The sequence below is a fragment of the Coregonus lavaretus genome (genome assembly GCF_964263955.1).
Source record: "Coregonus lavaretus genome assembly, chromosome: 21".
Classification (NCBI taxonomy): Eukaryota; Metazoa; Chordata; class Actinopteri; order Salmoniformes; family Salmonidae; genus Coregonus; species Coregonus lavaretus.
The window spans coordinates 46316715-46334403 of NC_140008.1; the positions used below are offsets into that span (position 1 = coordinate 46316715).

The 17689-nt window shown below is 44.3% G+C and overlaps 1 protein-coding gene across 4 annotated transcripts in view; it reads right to left on the reverse strand.

Moving 5' to 3' along the window:
- Nucleotides 1–298: 298 nt before the first annotated feature.
- LOC311148950 (WW domain-containing transcription regulator protein 1-like) overlaps nucleotides 299–17689 on the reverse strand; it is a 90125-nt gene continuing 72734 nt past the window's right edge. Inside the window, exons 3-7 of one of the 4 annotated variants that reach the window (XM_084185990.1) lie at nucleotides 12314–12427; nucleotides 8003–8271; nucleotides 4460–4590; nucleotides 4044–4159; nucleotides 299–3432 (exon numbers count right to left, since the gene is read on the reverse strand). In XM_084185990.1, the coding sequence (XP_084042116.1) occupies nucleotides 3248–3432; nucleotides 4044–4159; nucleotides 4460–4590; nucleotides 8003–8271; nucleotides 12314–12427 (815 nt within the window). In that variant the 3' untranslated portion in view covers nucleotides 299–3247. Of the gene's footprint in view, nucleotides 3433–4043; nucleotides 4160–4459; nucleotides 4594–8002; nucleotides 8272–12313; nucleotides 12428–17689 lie in introns of all 4 variants that reach the window. The other 3 variants (XM_084185989.1, XM_084185992.1, XM_084185991.1) reach the window with 3 other exon arrangements.

Consider the following 17689-nt stretch of genomic DNA (forward strand, 5'->3'; position numbering starts at 1 on the left):
ATGAGGATGTTGATTCCGCTATATTATGATGGTAGTGGATGTTTTGTATACTATATATATATATATATATATATATATATATATATATATATATATATATATATATATATATATATATATATATATATATATATATATATATATAAATAAATAAGACGTTAGCTAATGTTACCTAGAGAGTAATTATATTCTCAGGTCATCTTTGGATCTGTGTACGGTTATGTGTGATCCGTGGGTTGTGATATCAGTGATCAAAAGTGAACTTCTGTAATAAATGGCATCAATAAAAAAACAAAGATCCACGGTTCTGACGCCATTTTATTCAGTTTATTTTTTTTACATGTTACACGACTTTCAATTCTCGTTTTCAGAGACTCCTTGCCGAGGTTACATTATGTCAAAATGAACTCCACACTGCCAGGATACAGTATACGGCCATTTTGTTGGTGTGTGATTTCCACAACCAATGAGCATGCCTTCAAAGTTCCAAGAACACTGTACCTACTGACATCACACCCCCGTCTCATCCAACCATGCAGCTGTAGCCTAGCCACTGCGCTATATATTGCTACAGCGTTATCCTGCCCAATCCATGTCATGCCACTCTATGCACCCTGTAGTCAAACATGTGCCCCACACGCACCAAACCATTTCCTCAAACTCTTTATTGTATAACACCACCACTGTGTTCATCCCCTATCTATGGTCTCAAAGGATCCATCTCTTTATCAGGTATTTCTAACCCCCAAAGTATAGATTTACAAAAAGACAATCAATCTGATATAAATGCTATTATCCATTTTCTTGAACTTTTAACTTGTGCCCTTCATACTGGTGCAACCTTGAATCTTGCCCCCACGAACTGGTACACCCTTGAATTGTGTCCCCAGTAATGATGCACAGACAGCCCTGCCCAGTGTCCCCCCTCAGTGCTCCTCTGGCTTGTGTTATTAGAGCTGGAACAGCATGTCATTCAATAGAAAACACAGACAGGAAACCTCCCTAATGCACACAGACACCAGGAGAGGAAGCTGTGTGATTGGACAGTGTTAAGCCTCATCCCAATCAGCTTGTCTGATTCTCAAAAGACCTCATCACCTCTCACTGGAGCGCTTTTCATCAGCTAGGCCTGGGCCTGGGCATAAGTTAGCATGTTGCTAGCCCTGTGAGAGCTAGCCTTCTTCGGCCATGCTTGGGTAATAGAGACGCCTACAATCTTTGACACTAATCCACACCATGTCCCCCAATACACACCTCTCCAATGAGACATGTGGTAGTGGTGATGGTGGGGTAACCGTGTGCCTCCTCTCATCCCCCTCTAGGCCCCTCTTCACCTCGACGTTAGGACGTCATGAGCGCCGTGTTGGCCGCCGCGCTGAAAAGTAGCGTGTTTTGGTTGCCCTCCCCCTCCCTAAACTCAACCCCCCTCCCTCTCTCTCGCCATCTATTCACCTGCCCCTTCCCAGGATCCATCACTTTCTCGCCTTGTCAGTCCTAACGTTCTACACAGTAACCAGACTCAGTATAGTCACAATATAAGGTCGAGCTATAGAGAACCTAACGCTAGGAATCACAAATATGTCATTCAACATGCAAATACAAAATGTAGAAAAAAAACTATCTGAGCGGATTGTGTTGAGGGGCTGGCACTTTAAAACTAAATCATAACGCCAACCCCATGTCAATCCAACCTGACGATTCAGTAAAAATCCTTTAAACGCATAGGCACAATAATCTCAGGCCACGTAAAATACTATTGTTGCATATTTCCCCGCAGAACAGATATTAGAAAAGTTGTCCTTTGGGTTTTCAAACAGACTTTGCAAGCCCAAAGACCAACTGAGGACCAAGGACAGAGTTTGCTTACGAAGGATTATCAAGCCTCAACGCACATTGAACCAAAACGTCTAGTGGGAGCTTCTGGTGGTCATCTAACTTCAACATTCACTTCATGATCAGATATCTTTGAATCCCTTGCTGATTTGCAGTGCTTTGAAATCTCAATTCCATTTTTAAAAATCAAAAATTTGTAAGAAACATAGCTCTTGATAAATACTAAAAATGCAAACTTTATATTATTAGTCCTACAATGGCACCAGATGCAAAGAACCCATCTAGGCTATTTTACAGTAAAGAAAAAATAATACTTGTAGCATGATATAAAAAGTACATGGTATAAAACACAATTCTACGTATGCACGTCATTGCATAACTGAGGCATGAGCTTTTAGTGTTATAATAGCTATATTGGAATCAGCTTGAGTACAATTAGTAAAATGACAAAAACAAAAAAACATGGTTCTCTTTAAAAATCAAACTGAGTACAATTTTTAAGATTTAAAGCTTTTGTAGTGACATTGAAGCGGACAACAGGAAACATTATTTGGTATACAACACACTTTGCTCTCATGGCCACTACTGATGATATTGAAGTGAATCCAAGATGGTTGTTTTTGCGAACAGAAGCAACAGTAACAAAGAAAATCGGGTTTTTATTCTAACCCAAACTGACAGTTAGGACACTGTTGGTGATAGAGAAGAAGGTTTACAGTGCTGTAGCCGACAGAGGTCCACTTTATACCAAGAACCTACAGACGAACAGCCTTGTAGCCAGTAAAGATCCATTTCATAAGAACTACAGTAGCTTAAGCAATAGCTCCACCTATTGGTGAAAAAGCCTCCCTGCATACGTTTGACAGTTACGTCAAAGCAATCCCATAGGAAGCCAATTTTGTTTATTTTCACCAAGTACTTGTTCCACATAGAAAGTCACCCCAAGAGAGAAAGGAATGCTGTAGAAAAAATTTAATCAATTGTGATTAATAAACCAGAGTGGGTTCTCAGGGGAAGTCTTACAGAACATACAAAACCAAAACTACTAACTTTGTTCGTTTATCATACAATAACTCCAATAGTGAAGTACACGTTAATACATGTCATGTTTTGATTTGTTTTTGTTCTCTCAAGGCTTTGATGAATACTCTTTATATCTTTGATCAGAACTGAACTCAGATTGACGCTACGTGGTCTGGCAGACAGAGGGTAGACAGACAGAGCGTAATATTACTGTACACATGGAGAAGTGGGAAGAAGAGATAATGCTGATTTGAATAAGTAGCTAAAGGTAGCATAGATGAGTCTTTAGATATGTGGAGTGAGTCTTTCATCCTGTTTGTTGGGTGTTTTTTATGGCTGAGTATGGATGTGTATATATGTGTGTAGAAGTTGTGTGTGTGTTTATGTGTGTTTACAGCCAAGTGAGGAAGGGCTCGCTCTTGTTGAGGACTGACTCCACGTCGTTGAGGATAGGGATGAGGTCTGCTCCCTCCAGGGTTCCCAGGTCCACGTTGGTGCCTGGCAGAGAGTCCAAGAAGTCTGGGAAGCGGCTGTGCTGGGGCACGTTCATACTGCCCGCCTGGGCCATGCTCTCACCTGGATGGGGAGAGAGGGGAGATGAAGGTGAGTCGGGGGAGAGAGAGAGCGATGGTCACATATAATCAGGTAGAGAGAGAGAGAGAAGACACTGCTACCTGATTTGATATGTGTCTATTTGTTTACTTTGGCAACGTATGTGGTAACACTTTTCATGTAAAAACATTTTTTGAATTTGAAAGAAAGCGAGAGAGAGAGAAGGTGAGAGAGCGGGAGAGAAGGCGAGAGCGAGAGAGAAGGCGCGAGAGAGAGAAGGCGCGAGAGAGAGAGAAGGCGAGAGAGAGGAGAGAGAGAGAAGGCGAGAGAGAGAGAAGGCAAGAGAGAGAGAGGAGAGAGAGAGAGAGAGAAGGAGAGAGAGAAGGCGAGAGAGAGAGAGAAGGCGAGAGAGAGAGAAGGCGAGAGAGAGAAGGCGCGAGAGAGAGAAGGCGAGAGAGAGAGAAGGCGAGAGAAGGCGAGAGAGAGAAGGCGAGAGAGAGAGAGAAGGAGAGAGAGAGAAGGCACGAGAGAGAGAAGGAGAGAGAGAGAGAGAGAGAGAAGGAGAGAGAGAGAAGGCGAGAGAGATGGTCACATATAACCAGGTAGATAGAGAAAGGGGAGAGAGGGTGTCCTACCTGTGTCCATCTCCTCCATGTTATTGAGGAAGTCCTCTGGGGTGGTGGGGATGCTGTAACAGCCCAGCCCCAGGCCACTGTCTGTGCTCTGCTCCCGTGAGTGCTGGAAGTGACCACTGCGGATCACATACATTACACACACATTAATACACTGATCCCTTCTGTCCACCAACTGGATCACACACTACAGCTTGAAAGCTGAAAGCAGAAGACAGAAAGAACACAGGCTGAGAGGAGAAGAGGATAGCCAGGGGATAAGTGGGAGAGAGGCAGAGAGGAGAGGGGGTGTTGAGAAAGAAGGGAGTGAGAGGAGAGAGAGCAAGGGAGTGGGGACAGAGACATACAGATGAGAAGAAACAGAGAAGCAAAAGAGAGGAGGGACAGTAATATATGGAAGGAGTCAGGAGTGCACTTGCCTGTTGAGGAAGGGGTCGGATCCGTTGGTGGGCATGTTGCCATGTGTCATGGGCTGGGCAGGGTTGCCACCGGGGGTGGGCACTGGTGCCATGCTCTCAGAGTCCATGGGCAGCTGTCTACACAGCGCCACCTCCTAGGGGGAAGCAATAGGCAGCAGTGGGTAGGGGGAGGAGAGGAGGAGGAAAGAGAAGAAGGGAGAGAAGAGGGGAGGGGGAGGAGAGATTCAAGATTACTGAAACTATGTTCATTATTGATCAAGAACACATCATGTGCTACAGCACTTGAGGTGAGAAATTAGCTGACTCCATAACCGGGCCCGAATCTGCTTCTTACAACTGCTACAGAACAATTAACCAAGCAGTGTTTTTCCAGGCCCCAGGCATCAGTAGAGCATAATATACAGTTGAAGTCGGAAGTTTACATACACTTAGGTTGGAGTCATTAAAACTCGTTTTCCAACTACTCCACAAATGTCTTGTTAACAAACTATAGCTTTGGCAAGTCGGTTAGGACATCTACTTTGTGCATGACACAAGTAATTTTTCCAACAATTGTTTACTGACAGATTATTTCACTTATAATTCACTGTATCACAATTCCAGTGGGTCAGAAGTTTACATACACTAAGTTGACTGTGCCTTTAAACAGCTTGGAAAATTCCAGAAAATGATGTCATGGCTAAAAGCTTTAGATAGGCTAATTGACATCATTTGAGTCCATTGGAGGTGTACCTGTGGATGTATTTCAAGGCCTACCTTCAAACTCAGTGCCTCTTTGCTTGACATCATGGGAAAATCAAATGAAATCAGCCAAGACCTCAGAAAAAGAATTGTAGACCTCCACAAGTCTGGTTCATCCTTGGGAGCAATTTCCAAACACCTGAAGGTACCACGTTCATCTGTACAAACAATAGTACGCAAGTATAAACACCATGGGACCACGCAGCAGTCATACCGCTCAGGGAGGAGACGCGTTCTGTCTCCTAGAGATTAACGTACTTTGGTGCGAAAAGTGCAAATCAATCCCAGAACAACAGCAAAGGACCTTGTGAAGATGCTGGAGGAAACAGGTACAAAAGGAGCTATATCCACAGTAAAACGAGTCCTATATCGACATAACCTGAAAGGCTGCTCAGCATGGAAGAAGCCACTGCTCCTAAACCGCCATAAAAAAGCCAGACTACGGTTTGCAACTGCACATGGGGACAAAGATCGTACTTTTTGGAGAAATGTCCTTTGGTCTGATGAAACTAGAACTGTTTGACTAAAATGACCATCATTATATTTGGAGGAAAAAGGTGGTCGCTTGCAAGCCGAAGAACACCATCCCAACCGTGAAGCACGGGGGTGGCAGCATCATGCTGTGGGGGTGCTTTGCTGCAGGAGGGACTGGTGCACTTCACAAAATAGATGGCATTATGAGGAAGGAAAATTATGTGGATATATTGAAGCAACATCTCAAGACATCAGTCAGGAAGTTAAAGCTTGGTCGCAAATGGGTCTTCCAAATGGACAATGACCCCAAGCATACTTCCAAAGTTGTGGCAAAATGGCTTAAGGACAACAAAGTCAAGGTATTGGAGTGGCCATCACAAAGCCCTGACCTCAATCCTATAGAATATTTGTGGGCAGAACTGAAAAAGCGTGTGCGAGCAAGGAGGCCTACAAACCTGACTCAGTTACACCAGCTCTGTCAGGAGGAATGGGCCAAAATTCACCCAACTTATTGTGGGAAGCTTGTGGAAGGCTACCCAAAACGTTTGACCCAAGTTAAACAATTTGAAGGCAATGCTACCAAATACTAATTGAGTGTATGTAAACTTCTGACCCACTGGGAATGTGATGAAAGAAATAAAAGCTGAAATAAATAATTCTCTCTACTATTATTCTGACATTTCACATTCTTAAAATAAAGTGGTGATCCTAACTGACCTAAGACAGGGAATCTTTACTAGGATTAAATGTCAGGAATTGTGAAAAACTGAGTTTAAATGTATTTGACTAAGGTGTATGTAAACTTCCGACTTCAACTGTAGTAGTGAGTGTGTGAACTTCACAGCAATTATCTGATGTGAAGACACACACACACCCACACACTTAACAGTCTTCAAGGAATTGGGCCACTGGTTAAGTAACAGGTGTGTGCTTTCTGATGCACATGTAACCCTACCCAAACACACACACAGTTGCATACTCACACTGGCTGAGTGTCAAAGACAGGTCTACACTGGTGGGACTAGCAGGAAGGGAGAGAGGGGGGACTAACCTTTGCCTGTCCCGCTGCCCTGACACTGTTTCTGGGGTTGGATCGGTGTCAGTCTCCAAGCCTCAGGCATTACTAACTCCCAGTGCACAGTCACCTGAGAAACACCAGCTTGCCGTTCCAATTCACTTTGAATGGCTTCCCATTCATCTGATTGGCTGTGTGTGTAACAAAATAGCTGTATATCTAAAGGGAAGGGGCTTTCCAGGCTGCTGAATAGCGGCTTTATAACAGTTTATAAGTGTGAGTATGACATTGGAGCTGGATGGACTGAACATCACACTGTATGGTAGTGAACAGAACAGACAGGTTAGAGGAGGAATACACAGGTCTATAGGGATCTATCTGCAGACAGTCAGACCAAAGCAGAGTCTAGAAGAGGACAGTGGAAAATAGAGATTCTACTGCTAAGAAGACATTCCTGACTCATAACATCTAGGCAATCCGAGAAGAGAAACACAGATGTTTTTACCTCAGATGTGTATATATACACACACACCTTAACCCACACACACTCCTATAACACATACCCAAACACACTCCTCTCTTTCATCCTCTCAGGCCAAGTGTCCACCGCTGGCCAAACCAACTGACCATAGCCAGGGCTTCACAGGATGGGCCTTATTGACCCACCACACACACCTCCCCTCTCCCTACCCTTGGCCAACCCCACAGACTCCAGGCCAGCCAGTGCTGCTCAGCGCTCAGGGTGGGCCGAATGAGAACCAAAGAGATCTGGGTAAGATAAACACTTCCTGGATGCTGTCACTGGCTGGATGTTGAAGACAGCCATTTTGTAAATAGACTGGTGTGCTCATCTGACACACTAAAGGCGTCAGCATGCTTCAGTTCGGCTGGCGCCTACCGAACAAATGTGCTCGCATACTCCCTTAAAATACCTTTACTTGAAAAACAATAGTGCTGTTTGTCCATTTTGAGATGCCATAGCCAGTATACACTTCCTCAAAATAGTCAGAATGAATCTAAGATAACTCAAGAAAGGAGATCTTAGTCGCGCAATTTTAGGTGCAGTCTTTCTCAATGAAATAACGTGCATGAAAATGAGTTGTCTCTCGTTGAATGACAACAAAGACTTTATTGATGAAACCCTACTGTTGACCCCCCCCCCCCCCTTACTAGGAATAGGGGGCTGTTGCTTATACTGTACTAGGCCACATCTACTTAACCATGGCCTTTCTCTCATGATTAGAGCTTAGAGGACTCATACGGGCTCATACTTTAGCAGCTGCGGGTTGGTGTTGAGGTCTAGATTGCCTCACCTGTCTCATGAGCTCCTCCTGTCGTCTCTGGATCCTCTCCCTCTCCAGCTGGATGCGCTGCAGCCTCATCTTCTGCTGGTGCTGGGCACTGACCCCCACACCCAGGGGACTGGACAGGCTCATCATCCCAGTCTGGGAGCTCTGCTGCTGGGGCAGTGAGCCAGGTGAGCCCAAGGCTTGGGCCTGGGCCTGTTGGGGCTGCTGAGGCTGCTGGGCCTGCTGCTGCTGGGTGTGTTGCAGTTGCTGCTGGTGATGGTGTTGGGACATCACTGTGCAGGGAGAGACAGGGAGGAGGGAGAGGGTTGGTATTAAGGCTAGAAACAACAAACACAGTGGAGGACAGAGAAAAAGGGTGAGAGAGAGTTATCTCGAGGCTTATTGTACTGTGATAAGAATGACTGTGCTAGTATGTACACAGTACTACTGCAGACATTTCTCTCAGGTCTAGTCAATCAGGTGAACAGCAGCTGATTCTGAACACTTTGAGCTCAGCTCACTTCACTAGTTCCACATCACCTCTTTTTACACCACTGCTCTGGGAAGGGGACACGGTCCAGATAGTAAGTCAGGCTGGAAATTGATCACCCACGCATAGGCTACATGCACAACACACACAGATGTAAACAGTCGGCATAAACACTACATGTGTGAGAAACAACCTGACCAAGCTCTCACTGTCAACAGAGCCTCAGCCACTTTGAAGCACACCAGTAATATGGATAGAATACTGCTCCTGTGCTTACGAAGGGAAACCAGATGGCCATGACAGACTAGACCTCCAGCAATAGCATCTAGACTTGGCTATTCCAGACAACAGCCAAAAGGGGCCTGTAAGGTTGGTTTTAGAAAAACAAAAATCAAGGAGCATTGATTTGGGGACTTGACTACTTTAGCCAGTTAATCATCAGCTCATTCTATTGAAGACAGAAGAATCATTATCAAGCAGTGATGAGCGGTTTTCTTTGTTACCAGTGGTCGTTAATAATTAGCTGATCGCTAGCCCCTATGTCCGACTCTGTGATCCCAGCCAGGTCAGTGACACAGAGTGAGAGAAGTGTAGCTTAATGAAGGCCAGGACAGTGACAGGACAGACACACGGTCACCCTACTCTCACATGAACAATCAGACTGACAGAGAGAGAGAGGGGGGGAGGGGGGGGGGGGGGGGGGGAATGTGTGATCCAAGCACAACAAGCATACAGTATTTAGTTACTGTACAGGACAGAGCCTGCCTTGGGTCTGAACAGGGCAGGAGAGGCAGAAACGTGATCATGTCTGACCAAGGTCATCTTTGGTCAGTTCATTCACAGTTCTTTTCAACAGTATTGAATAAAAACTTGCTCAAACTCTTAATGGATTCTCCAGAGCACAAAGTCATTGTGTGTGTGTGTGTGTGTGTGTCACGTAAACTAATCACACATGGCATAAATGTAGCAGTACAGGCCCGATTTGGAGCTGAAAAGGCACATGGCACAAAAAGCAGACAGTCTGGTGGTTTCACTGTGGACAGACACCGTCTGCTCTCTCTCCTTCACCCCATCTCTTTCCTTCTATCTCTCTCAGCACATCTGTTTCTCTCTCTTCCCTCCATCTCACTCTCCTTTGCCTCCTCTCTCTTTATCTCCTCCTCCTCCCTCCTTCCCTTTCACCCTTGGCAGTTCAGTGTGCCTCTCCCCCCCCCCCCATCTGTCAGCTGGACCTGTAGTTTACTTGAAGTCTGGATGAAGAGCAAAGAAGGAACATACGTAGTTTACCTAACCTCCTTTCCCTAATCACAACCAAGTGTGAGGGGAAAGTTCTCGACTGATGTAAGAAAAAATGATTTTGGCCTAGCTGTCATGCAATGTATGATTTCATCGTTCTTTCTATAAAGCAACACATTTGTGGACCATAAGGTTTTCCTCAGAGCCCCTTAACGTACTTCACAATTCTGAAAAATAACCATCCGTAATCGTCCTATTACACTCAATGATGTCATACCCAAAGGCTCAATGCACGGCCATTTTGGTTCCAAAGCTATTCATTGCAACAGTCTTCATGTTTGGTCAAGGGGCAGACAGGAAACCGTCCATTAGACATTCAAACATTTTAAATAGATTATGCTTACAACTATTAAGAGGCCTGGGCTAGAGTACATGACAATGATGGGAACATTTATTTATTCTCATTATGCCCTTGTTTTGTTAGAACCAAATAGCTTGAGTGGAGTCCCTAGGTTTGGATAGGGGCCAAACAGACAGACACACACACACGCATACACATGCCATGCATGCAATTGCACACAGAAACACTCAGAGCAGCATGTTTAGGTTTGGGTCTGGGACAAGCTTACAGGGCAGGACAGGACACACCCTGTCAGAGAGTGCATATTGGGGCTGCAGAAAACAGACTGCAGGCTGTGCACAGCTCCACACAGCCTCAGCCATAAGTAAAATAACACTCCACTACTCTCTCCTGTTTTACCCTCCTCTTCTCCCATGCTCTCCCTTGCGCTTCTCCTCCACCTCTCTCCCCTCACCTCCCCCTCTCTAACTTCTCCTCGACTGAATCACTCTGTCTCCCCACCCTTCTCTCCTCCCTCCTGTTCCAGGCTAGCACCGGGTGTCACACTGACCGATTGCCATGATGGAAAACACATGATCAGATAGACTAGAGCAACAAGATGACGAACCAGCACACTACACCCCCTCACAGCTCCCAGTCATGACATCAGCAGAGAGAGAGAGAGAGAGAGAGAGAGAGAGAGAGAGAGAGAGAGAGAGAGAGAGAGAGAGAGAGAGAGAGAGAGAGAGAGAGAGAGAGAGAGAGAGAGAGAGAGAGAGAGAGAGAGAGAGAAAAGAGTAGCAGAGAAGTTGGGGTCAAAGATGGAGCAGCAGTAAAAGGGAGGAGGTAAGGGTGTTGAGAGAAAAACTGAAAGGAAGAGAGAGGGAGGCTGAGAAAAGGGGGGAGACAGTAAGTACTGAGTGGGGCTGCTCTGCCAACAAAGGCCTTCTTGTTTCGTTTACTTCCAGGAAACAGCGTCAGCTAAAAAACTAGTGGAAAAAGGGAGAAACTCATTAAAACCTCCACCATCTCCTGTGTGTGTGCGCGTGCGTTCGTGGGTGTGTTACATTTGATAAGAGACAGCAGAGTGATTTAATATCATATAAATGGATATGCAAAGTGACACTTGTAAGGAGGACAGAGTTATGTGCATGTTCGCGAGTGTGTGTGGACAGTGGTCGGGGGCCAGGTAGGCCGGCAGCGCTCACACACTTTTCTCACGCACAGCCAGTCTTTGAGGACAGCCTCTTGTGCAACAGGACCCCTGTTTGGGCGGCTGGCTGGATGGGGGAATGAAAGACTAAAACTAAAAAGTAAATGCATTATTTTAAGGTCAGTGCCAACTGAAGACATAGCGGACTATAAGTTAATGTTTTCCGTATTCATCAAAGGAATTTTTAACAGAGCAATTTAGTGTTGATATGTTAGTCTCCTGTAAGTGTAAACCAGTCTATACTACAGGCAGAAAACAATTCCCATTTAAAAATCTGACACCACTTATCTCTCCTCTGCCAAAGAAAGCTGCCGTTTTGCCTCTTTGGTCTTACCACATCTATCTAGGGACCTGATGGTGCGGAGGTTGTCCAGCACACAGAGCTACTGGGTACCCTTCTGTTGCTCCCCAGACACACACCAACACACACCTCATCGACACACCAAATTATACACACACCTCATCCACGCATAAACACACCTCAGATACGTCACCTCCCACTATTTCACTCACATCACTAACTAAAACACTGACAAACTAAACAGACTTTAGTTGAAATACCAGCACACAAATGCATACGTCAAATACACACAAAATAAATAAATCATCATGCAGGGATAGGAGAGCACTGTCAGGACAGGAAGTGACACAATCACATGTAGAAAGCAGGAGAATCATTGGTCACTGGTGGGAGGGAGAGGCAATCATTTTCATTGGCTTTCATCAAATCAGACTTGGCACTGTCATTGGCTATTGGAATCAGACTTGGCATCCAGACAAGCATGTGATTGGGTTCTCAGGAAAGATTTAGCCAACTGTTGTCCAAGCAAAGCATTCCTCTAGCTGCTAGCTACTAGCTTCTCACAGGCAAAGCTTTGTCACAGGAGGGCACAGGGGGCAAGGGGGCAAGTATGAGAGATCAAGGGGCATGGTTTGATTAGTTTAGTGCTAGTAATTTTGGGGATGAAGGGGGTTGATTGGTTGGAGGTTTGTGCAAGTTGACAAGGTAGCGATTTGGGGGATTTGCGGTCCACTTGTGGTCCAGAGGGTACTTACTGAGGTGAGCATCCACGCGTGGGTCGAGCCAGGATGTTCTGTGTGTTTTATGGTCAATGAAGTAGGTTTCTCCATTAGGGTTTTCAGCCTGCTCCCAGCCATCAGGCAGCTCTCCTGTTCACAAGCAGCAGCAACACCACATCAGCCAGAGTACTTTACCTTTACCAAGCCAATACCTTTACCATGCCTGACTGATGCAGGTTTCTTGTGACCAAATTTCACATCTTGGACAATAGAGCTTTTGGGAATTTGAATTCTTTGGAGCAGAAACGGGTCTAACTGATTACTGTTTGACACATGTTCAATGTTTCTTCCTTAGTCACTGACATTTTTATTGACCTTTTGTATCATCAGGTGATTTGACTAAGAATACAGTCAAGGAGTTGAAGTGGAATGGAGAGGAGCAGAGAGCTTTCTCACAACTGTCATGATGAGTCAACATAGCTAACAGTGGAGATGAGCCTAGTCATGACTAGAGCTAAATCTGAAAACCGCTGAGTTCACACACTGGGTTGCCATGGGAGATAGAGCACAGGGTCAAGGGATGGGAGTGATGGGAAATTCCACTGAATCTATTCTAGAACTACAGGGACAGTCGTCATGATCACCAAACGTGGTACTGGAGAGATACAGGTAGCTACAGTCTTCATTTCTAGTTAAAACCCTAAAGCAGAGTGTGCTAACGCGTCGATCTGAGAGGGGAGAAGAGAAGAATGAAACAAAGAGGTGGAAAACATCCATCAGGACAACAAAGGAAAAGAGAATTCCCCTTCAACAAAGACTGGGCCGTCTGCCAGTGGGGGGGTGGGGGGGGGGGGGGGGGGGGGGGCACCTGTGGATCAGTGACCAATGATCAAATCCAGTTTTGAGATAAAATGTGTCCAAATTTAACTATTCAATTTAACCATGAAAGATTTGCACAGAAGTTTGAATTAGGCCCACAGGCTCCAGTCAGGATTAGTTCTGATGTGCTTTAGGACCAGCCATCAGAGTTAGCTGTAAGTCATAGGTTTTAGAGAGTTTGTGTGTGTGTGACATCACTCCAATAGAGCAGTGGTAGAGAGTATGGACAGGAGAAAAACATCCCAGTGATGTTTGAACAAGTCGAGCAGGGCGGTGTACATACAACTATTCAGGATGAGAAACTCCATTCATACACTCACACACTGGGCCAGACACACACGCGATGCCTCTCCGTTTCTGTCTGTCCTAAATTTCCTAGGTCGCTCTTTCACTTTTCCACTTGTTTGGTTCTCACTCTTTCTTCAGTTTATCACTGAAATGGCAAAACAAAGCGCGCACATACACACACACTGTACTGAAAGAGGCAGTGGTGAGGTTCTGCAGGCTGAGTCCAGTGGCTGTGAGATGGGTTAGCTAGGTCTATTATAGGCGCTAGCTAGGCTAATGCTAACGTGAATGAGATTAACCAGTCAATGCTAATCTGTGTTATGAAGGAGCTGTCAGGCTCTGTCAGACTAAGTGGAGCACAAGAGGGTGGGGAAAGCTTCTTTATCTCTCCACCTTCAACACAACATGCCTCTCTCTGGCAACACAGATCCTGGCATTTGGTTGGTTCACACACATTCTCACAGGCTTTGGTGTTATTGTGGAAGGGACTGTGTGTGTGTTATTGTGGTAGTCCCCAGGGTGAAAGATGTCATTGGTGTGAGTGATAATGGTCAGGGTCTGTGGCGGATACGTCAACACATAGGCGTGTCAGGAGAAGTGGGGTATTAGTGTGTTTTGGTAGGCTACTACCTCACAGTGGTTGGCTCGGGTGCGTGTGTTAGGGTTTAATAGCGTGAATGGGGTTACCGAGATATCCTGCCCAAACCCACTGCCGTTTCCCGCGACAAATAACTGCGTGAAATGGAACTGTTACATTTGTCTTCTTCTCTGTTCTGCTATCTGCATGATCAATCCAACGCTCAGGGTGGTAACAGACAGCGCATCTCATATGGAGCGCAGTTCACAATGCATGTATCATCTCATCAGCTGGTCATTTTTTTTCTTGTGACCGGTACATTTGCTGCAGCATAGCCTACTGTATGCTACAGTAATATTAAAACGAATATATCTGAATGCGCGTCTCATTTACATCTCCATTCGGGAGTCACCTTATTAATTTTTTTTGTAAGGATTTTTAAATTGCAGCTGGACTCGAATATCATTGCTTTAAATCAGCGCGCACGCAAGCACTCAGTCTTTCTCTCTCCTTCAATTCCATTAAAATTGCATCCAAAATAGATAATCCTGTTCAAGATACAATTATTGATATATATTGATGTAGATATACTGTAGATATACAGGTAAAAGTCAGTAAATTAGAATATTTTGAAAAACTTGATTTATTTCAGTAATTGCATTCAAAAGGTGTAACTTGTACATTATATTTATTCATTGCACACAGACTGATGCATTCAAATGTTTATTTCATTTAATTTTGATGATTTGAAGTGGCAACAAATGAAAATCCAAAATTCCGTGTGTCACAAAATTAGAATATTACTTAAGGCTAATACAAAAAAGGGATTTTTTAGAAATGTTGGCCAACTGAAAAGTATGAAAATGAAAAATATGAGCATGTACAATACTCAATACTTGGTTGGAGCTCCTTTTGCCTCAATTACTGCATTAATGCGGCGTGGCATGGAGTCGATGAGTTTCTGGCACTGCTCAGGTGTTATGAGAGCCCAGGTTGCTCTGATAGTGGCCTTCAACTCTTCTGCGTTGTTGGGTCTGGCATTCTGCATCTTCCTTTTCACAATACCCCACAGATTTTCTATGGGGCTAAGGTCAGGGGAGTTGGCTGGCCAATTTAGAACAGAAATACCATGGTCCGTAAACCAGGCACGGGTAGATTTTGCGCTGTGTGCAGGCGCCAAGTCCTGTTGGAACCTGAAATCTCCATCTCCATAGAGCAGGTCAGCAGCAGGAAGCATGAAGTGCTCTAAAACTTGCTGGTAGACGGCTGCGTTGACCCTTGATCTCAGGAAACAGAGTGGACCGACACCAGCAGATGACATGGCACCCCAAACCATCACTGATGGTGGAAACTTTACACTAGACTTCAGGCAACGTGGTTCCTGTGCCTCTCCTGTCTTCCTCCAGACTCTGGGACCTCGATTTCCAAAGGAAATTCAAAATTTGCTTTCGTCAGAAAACATGACTTTAGACCACTCAGCAGCAGTCCAGCTCTTTTTTTCCTTAGCCCAGGTGAGACGCTTTTCGCGCTGTTTCTTGGTCAACAGTGGCTTGACACGAGGTATGCGGCAGTTGAAACCCATGTCTTTCAAGCGTCTCTTGGTGGTGGATCTTGAAGCCCTGACTCCAGCAGCTGTCCACTCCTTGTGAATCTCCCCCACATTTTTGAATGTTTTTTTTTTCACAATCTTGACTAGGGCGCGGTGATCCCTATCGCTTGTACACTTTTTCTGACCACAGTTTTTCCTTCCCTTTGCCTCTCTATTAATGTGTTTGGACACAGAGCTCTGAGAACAGCCAGCCTCTTCTGCAATAACCTTTTGTGTCTTTCCCTCCTTGTGCAATGTGTCGATGGTCGCCTTTTGGACAGCTGTCAAATCTGAAGTCTTCCCCATGTTTGTGTAGGCTTCAGAACTGGACTGAGAGACCATTTAAAGCCCTTTGCAGGTGTTTTGAGTTAATCAGCTGATTATTTTGTGGCACCAGGTGTCTTCAAAATGTAACCCTTACACAATATTCTAATTTTGTGACACACGGAATTTTGGATTTTCATTTGTTGCCACTTCAAATCATCAAAATTAAATGAAATAAACATTTGAATGCATCAGTCTGTGTGCAATGAATAAATATAATGTACAAGTTACACCTTTTGAATGCAATTACTGAAATAAATCAAGTTTTTCAAAATATTCTAATTTACTGACTTTTACCTGTATATCCTAGCCTAGCTCTTTAAGGTAATAAATTAAATGCAGCATTAGCCCTTATGTTTAGCTAATTAATTATGGGGGTGGGTTCTACTAAGCTAACATATTTTAAGACTCCTGTAGGTATACATTTTTTTATTTTTTATGATTTGATAAAATATTGAATTTGGCCTTTACTACTATAGCCCATAGAAACACATTGAATAACACATTCATAAATGGCAAAACAGACAGTCAAAAAATAACTAATAAGAAATAAAGGTTTTGAAGTGTCTGTCCTATATCTATGAGATATAAGAAAGCTCAGGAAATATATTTTTGGGGACACAAAACTAGTTGCAATCATTTTTTTACACAGGTACCGGGTTACCTTCAGACGAGGCCCCTGACACTTGTCGGGGGGGGTCGTAGAGCAAAATGATCGTGTTCGTGAGAGTTCATAGCCCAAACAGTTTGGACATTACAGAAAGAAGTTGGCACATTGACGGTATCGACTTCAGACGAGTCCCCTGGAGCTTGTGGGGGTCGTAGAGCAAAACCATTGTGTTCGTGAGAGTCTCATCTTTCCATAGAGTGATCATATTCGTTTTCGGGATGATCTAACAAACAGTGCCGTAGCTCTGCCACGTTCCACCGCAGATGCGGAAGGCTGACATAGGCGGATGCGGTGGATTGAGACGCAGTCCAGACCCAAAAAACATATCTAGCTTAAAACAGGCAGATTCTGTAGGGAATTTTCTATTATTATTTTAATTAGATTGATGCACAGGTGTGTCAATCGATTAAGGATGCATAAGCTTCGAATTTATAGTCTCTGTCTTCACTCTTAAGCAATACACACATGCTCTCCGCTGGCCTCTCTCCCTTTGCTCTACTGGAGTCCCAGGAAAAGCTAGACTAGAATAGCTTAATGGACTTTTTATGCATTTCTTATACTGATAAAGAGGGATGCAAGCTTGCTCTTGTTTGCTGAATGTTAAATACAGCAGCCTAAAGAACCCACAGGGAAAGGAGAGGACGTATGATGGCGATAGGCTATAGCACAGTGGTACTCAACTACTATTTGAGAAGGTCCAGTGACACAAATTCCCTAGGTGGCAAAGGTCTGGATGGATATCGCCCTTTATCGGCGCTGTGGTACAGCGTAGTAACAAACATAGTCATCTACGACTTAGGAGACATGTTGTTATATAAAATGTACATTAAATACATTATAATAATAATAATAATAATAATAATAATAATAATAATAATAATAATAATATGCCATTTAGCAGACGCTTTTATCCAAAGCGACTTACAGTCATGCGTGCATACATATTTTTTTTTTTGTGTATGGGTGGTCCCGGGGATCGAACCCACTACCTTGGCGTTACAAGTGCCGTGCTCTACCAGCTGAGCTACAGAGGACCATGAGACTTACTATTTGAATGAATTACAACTTATTTCGAATGTAAACGTG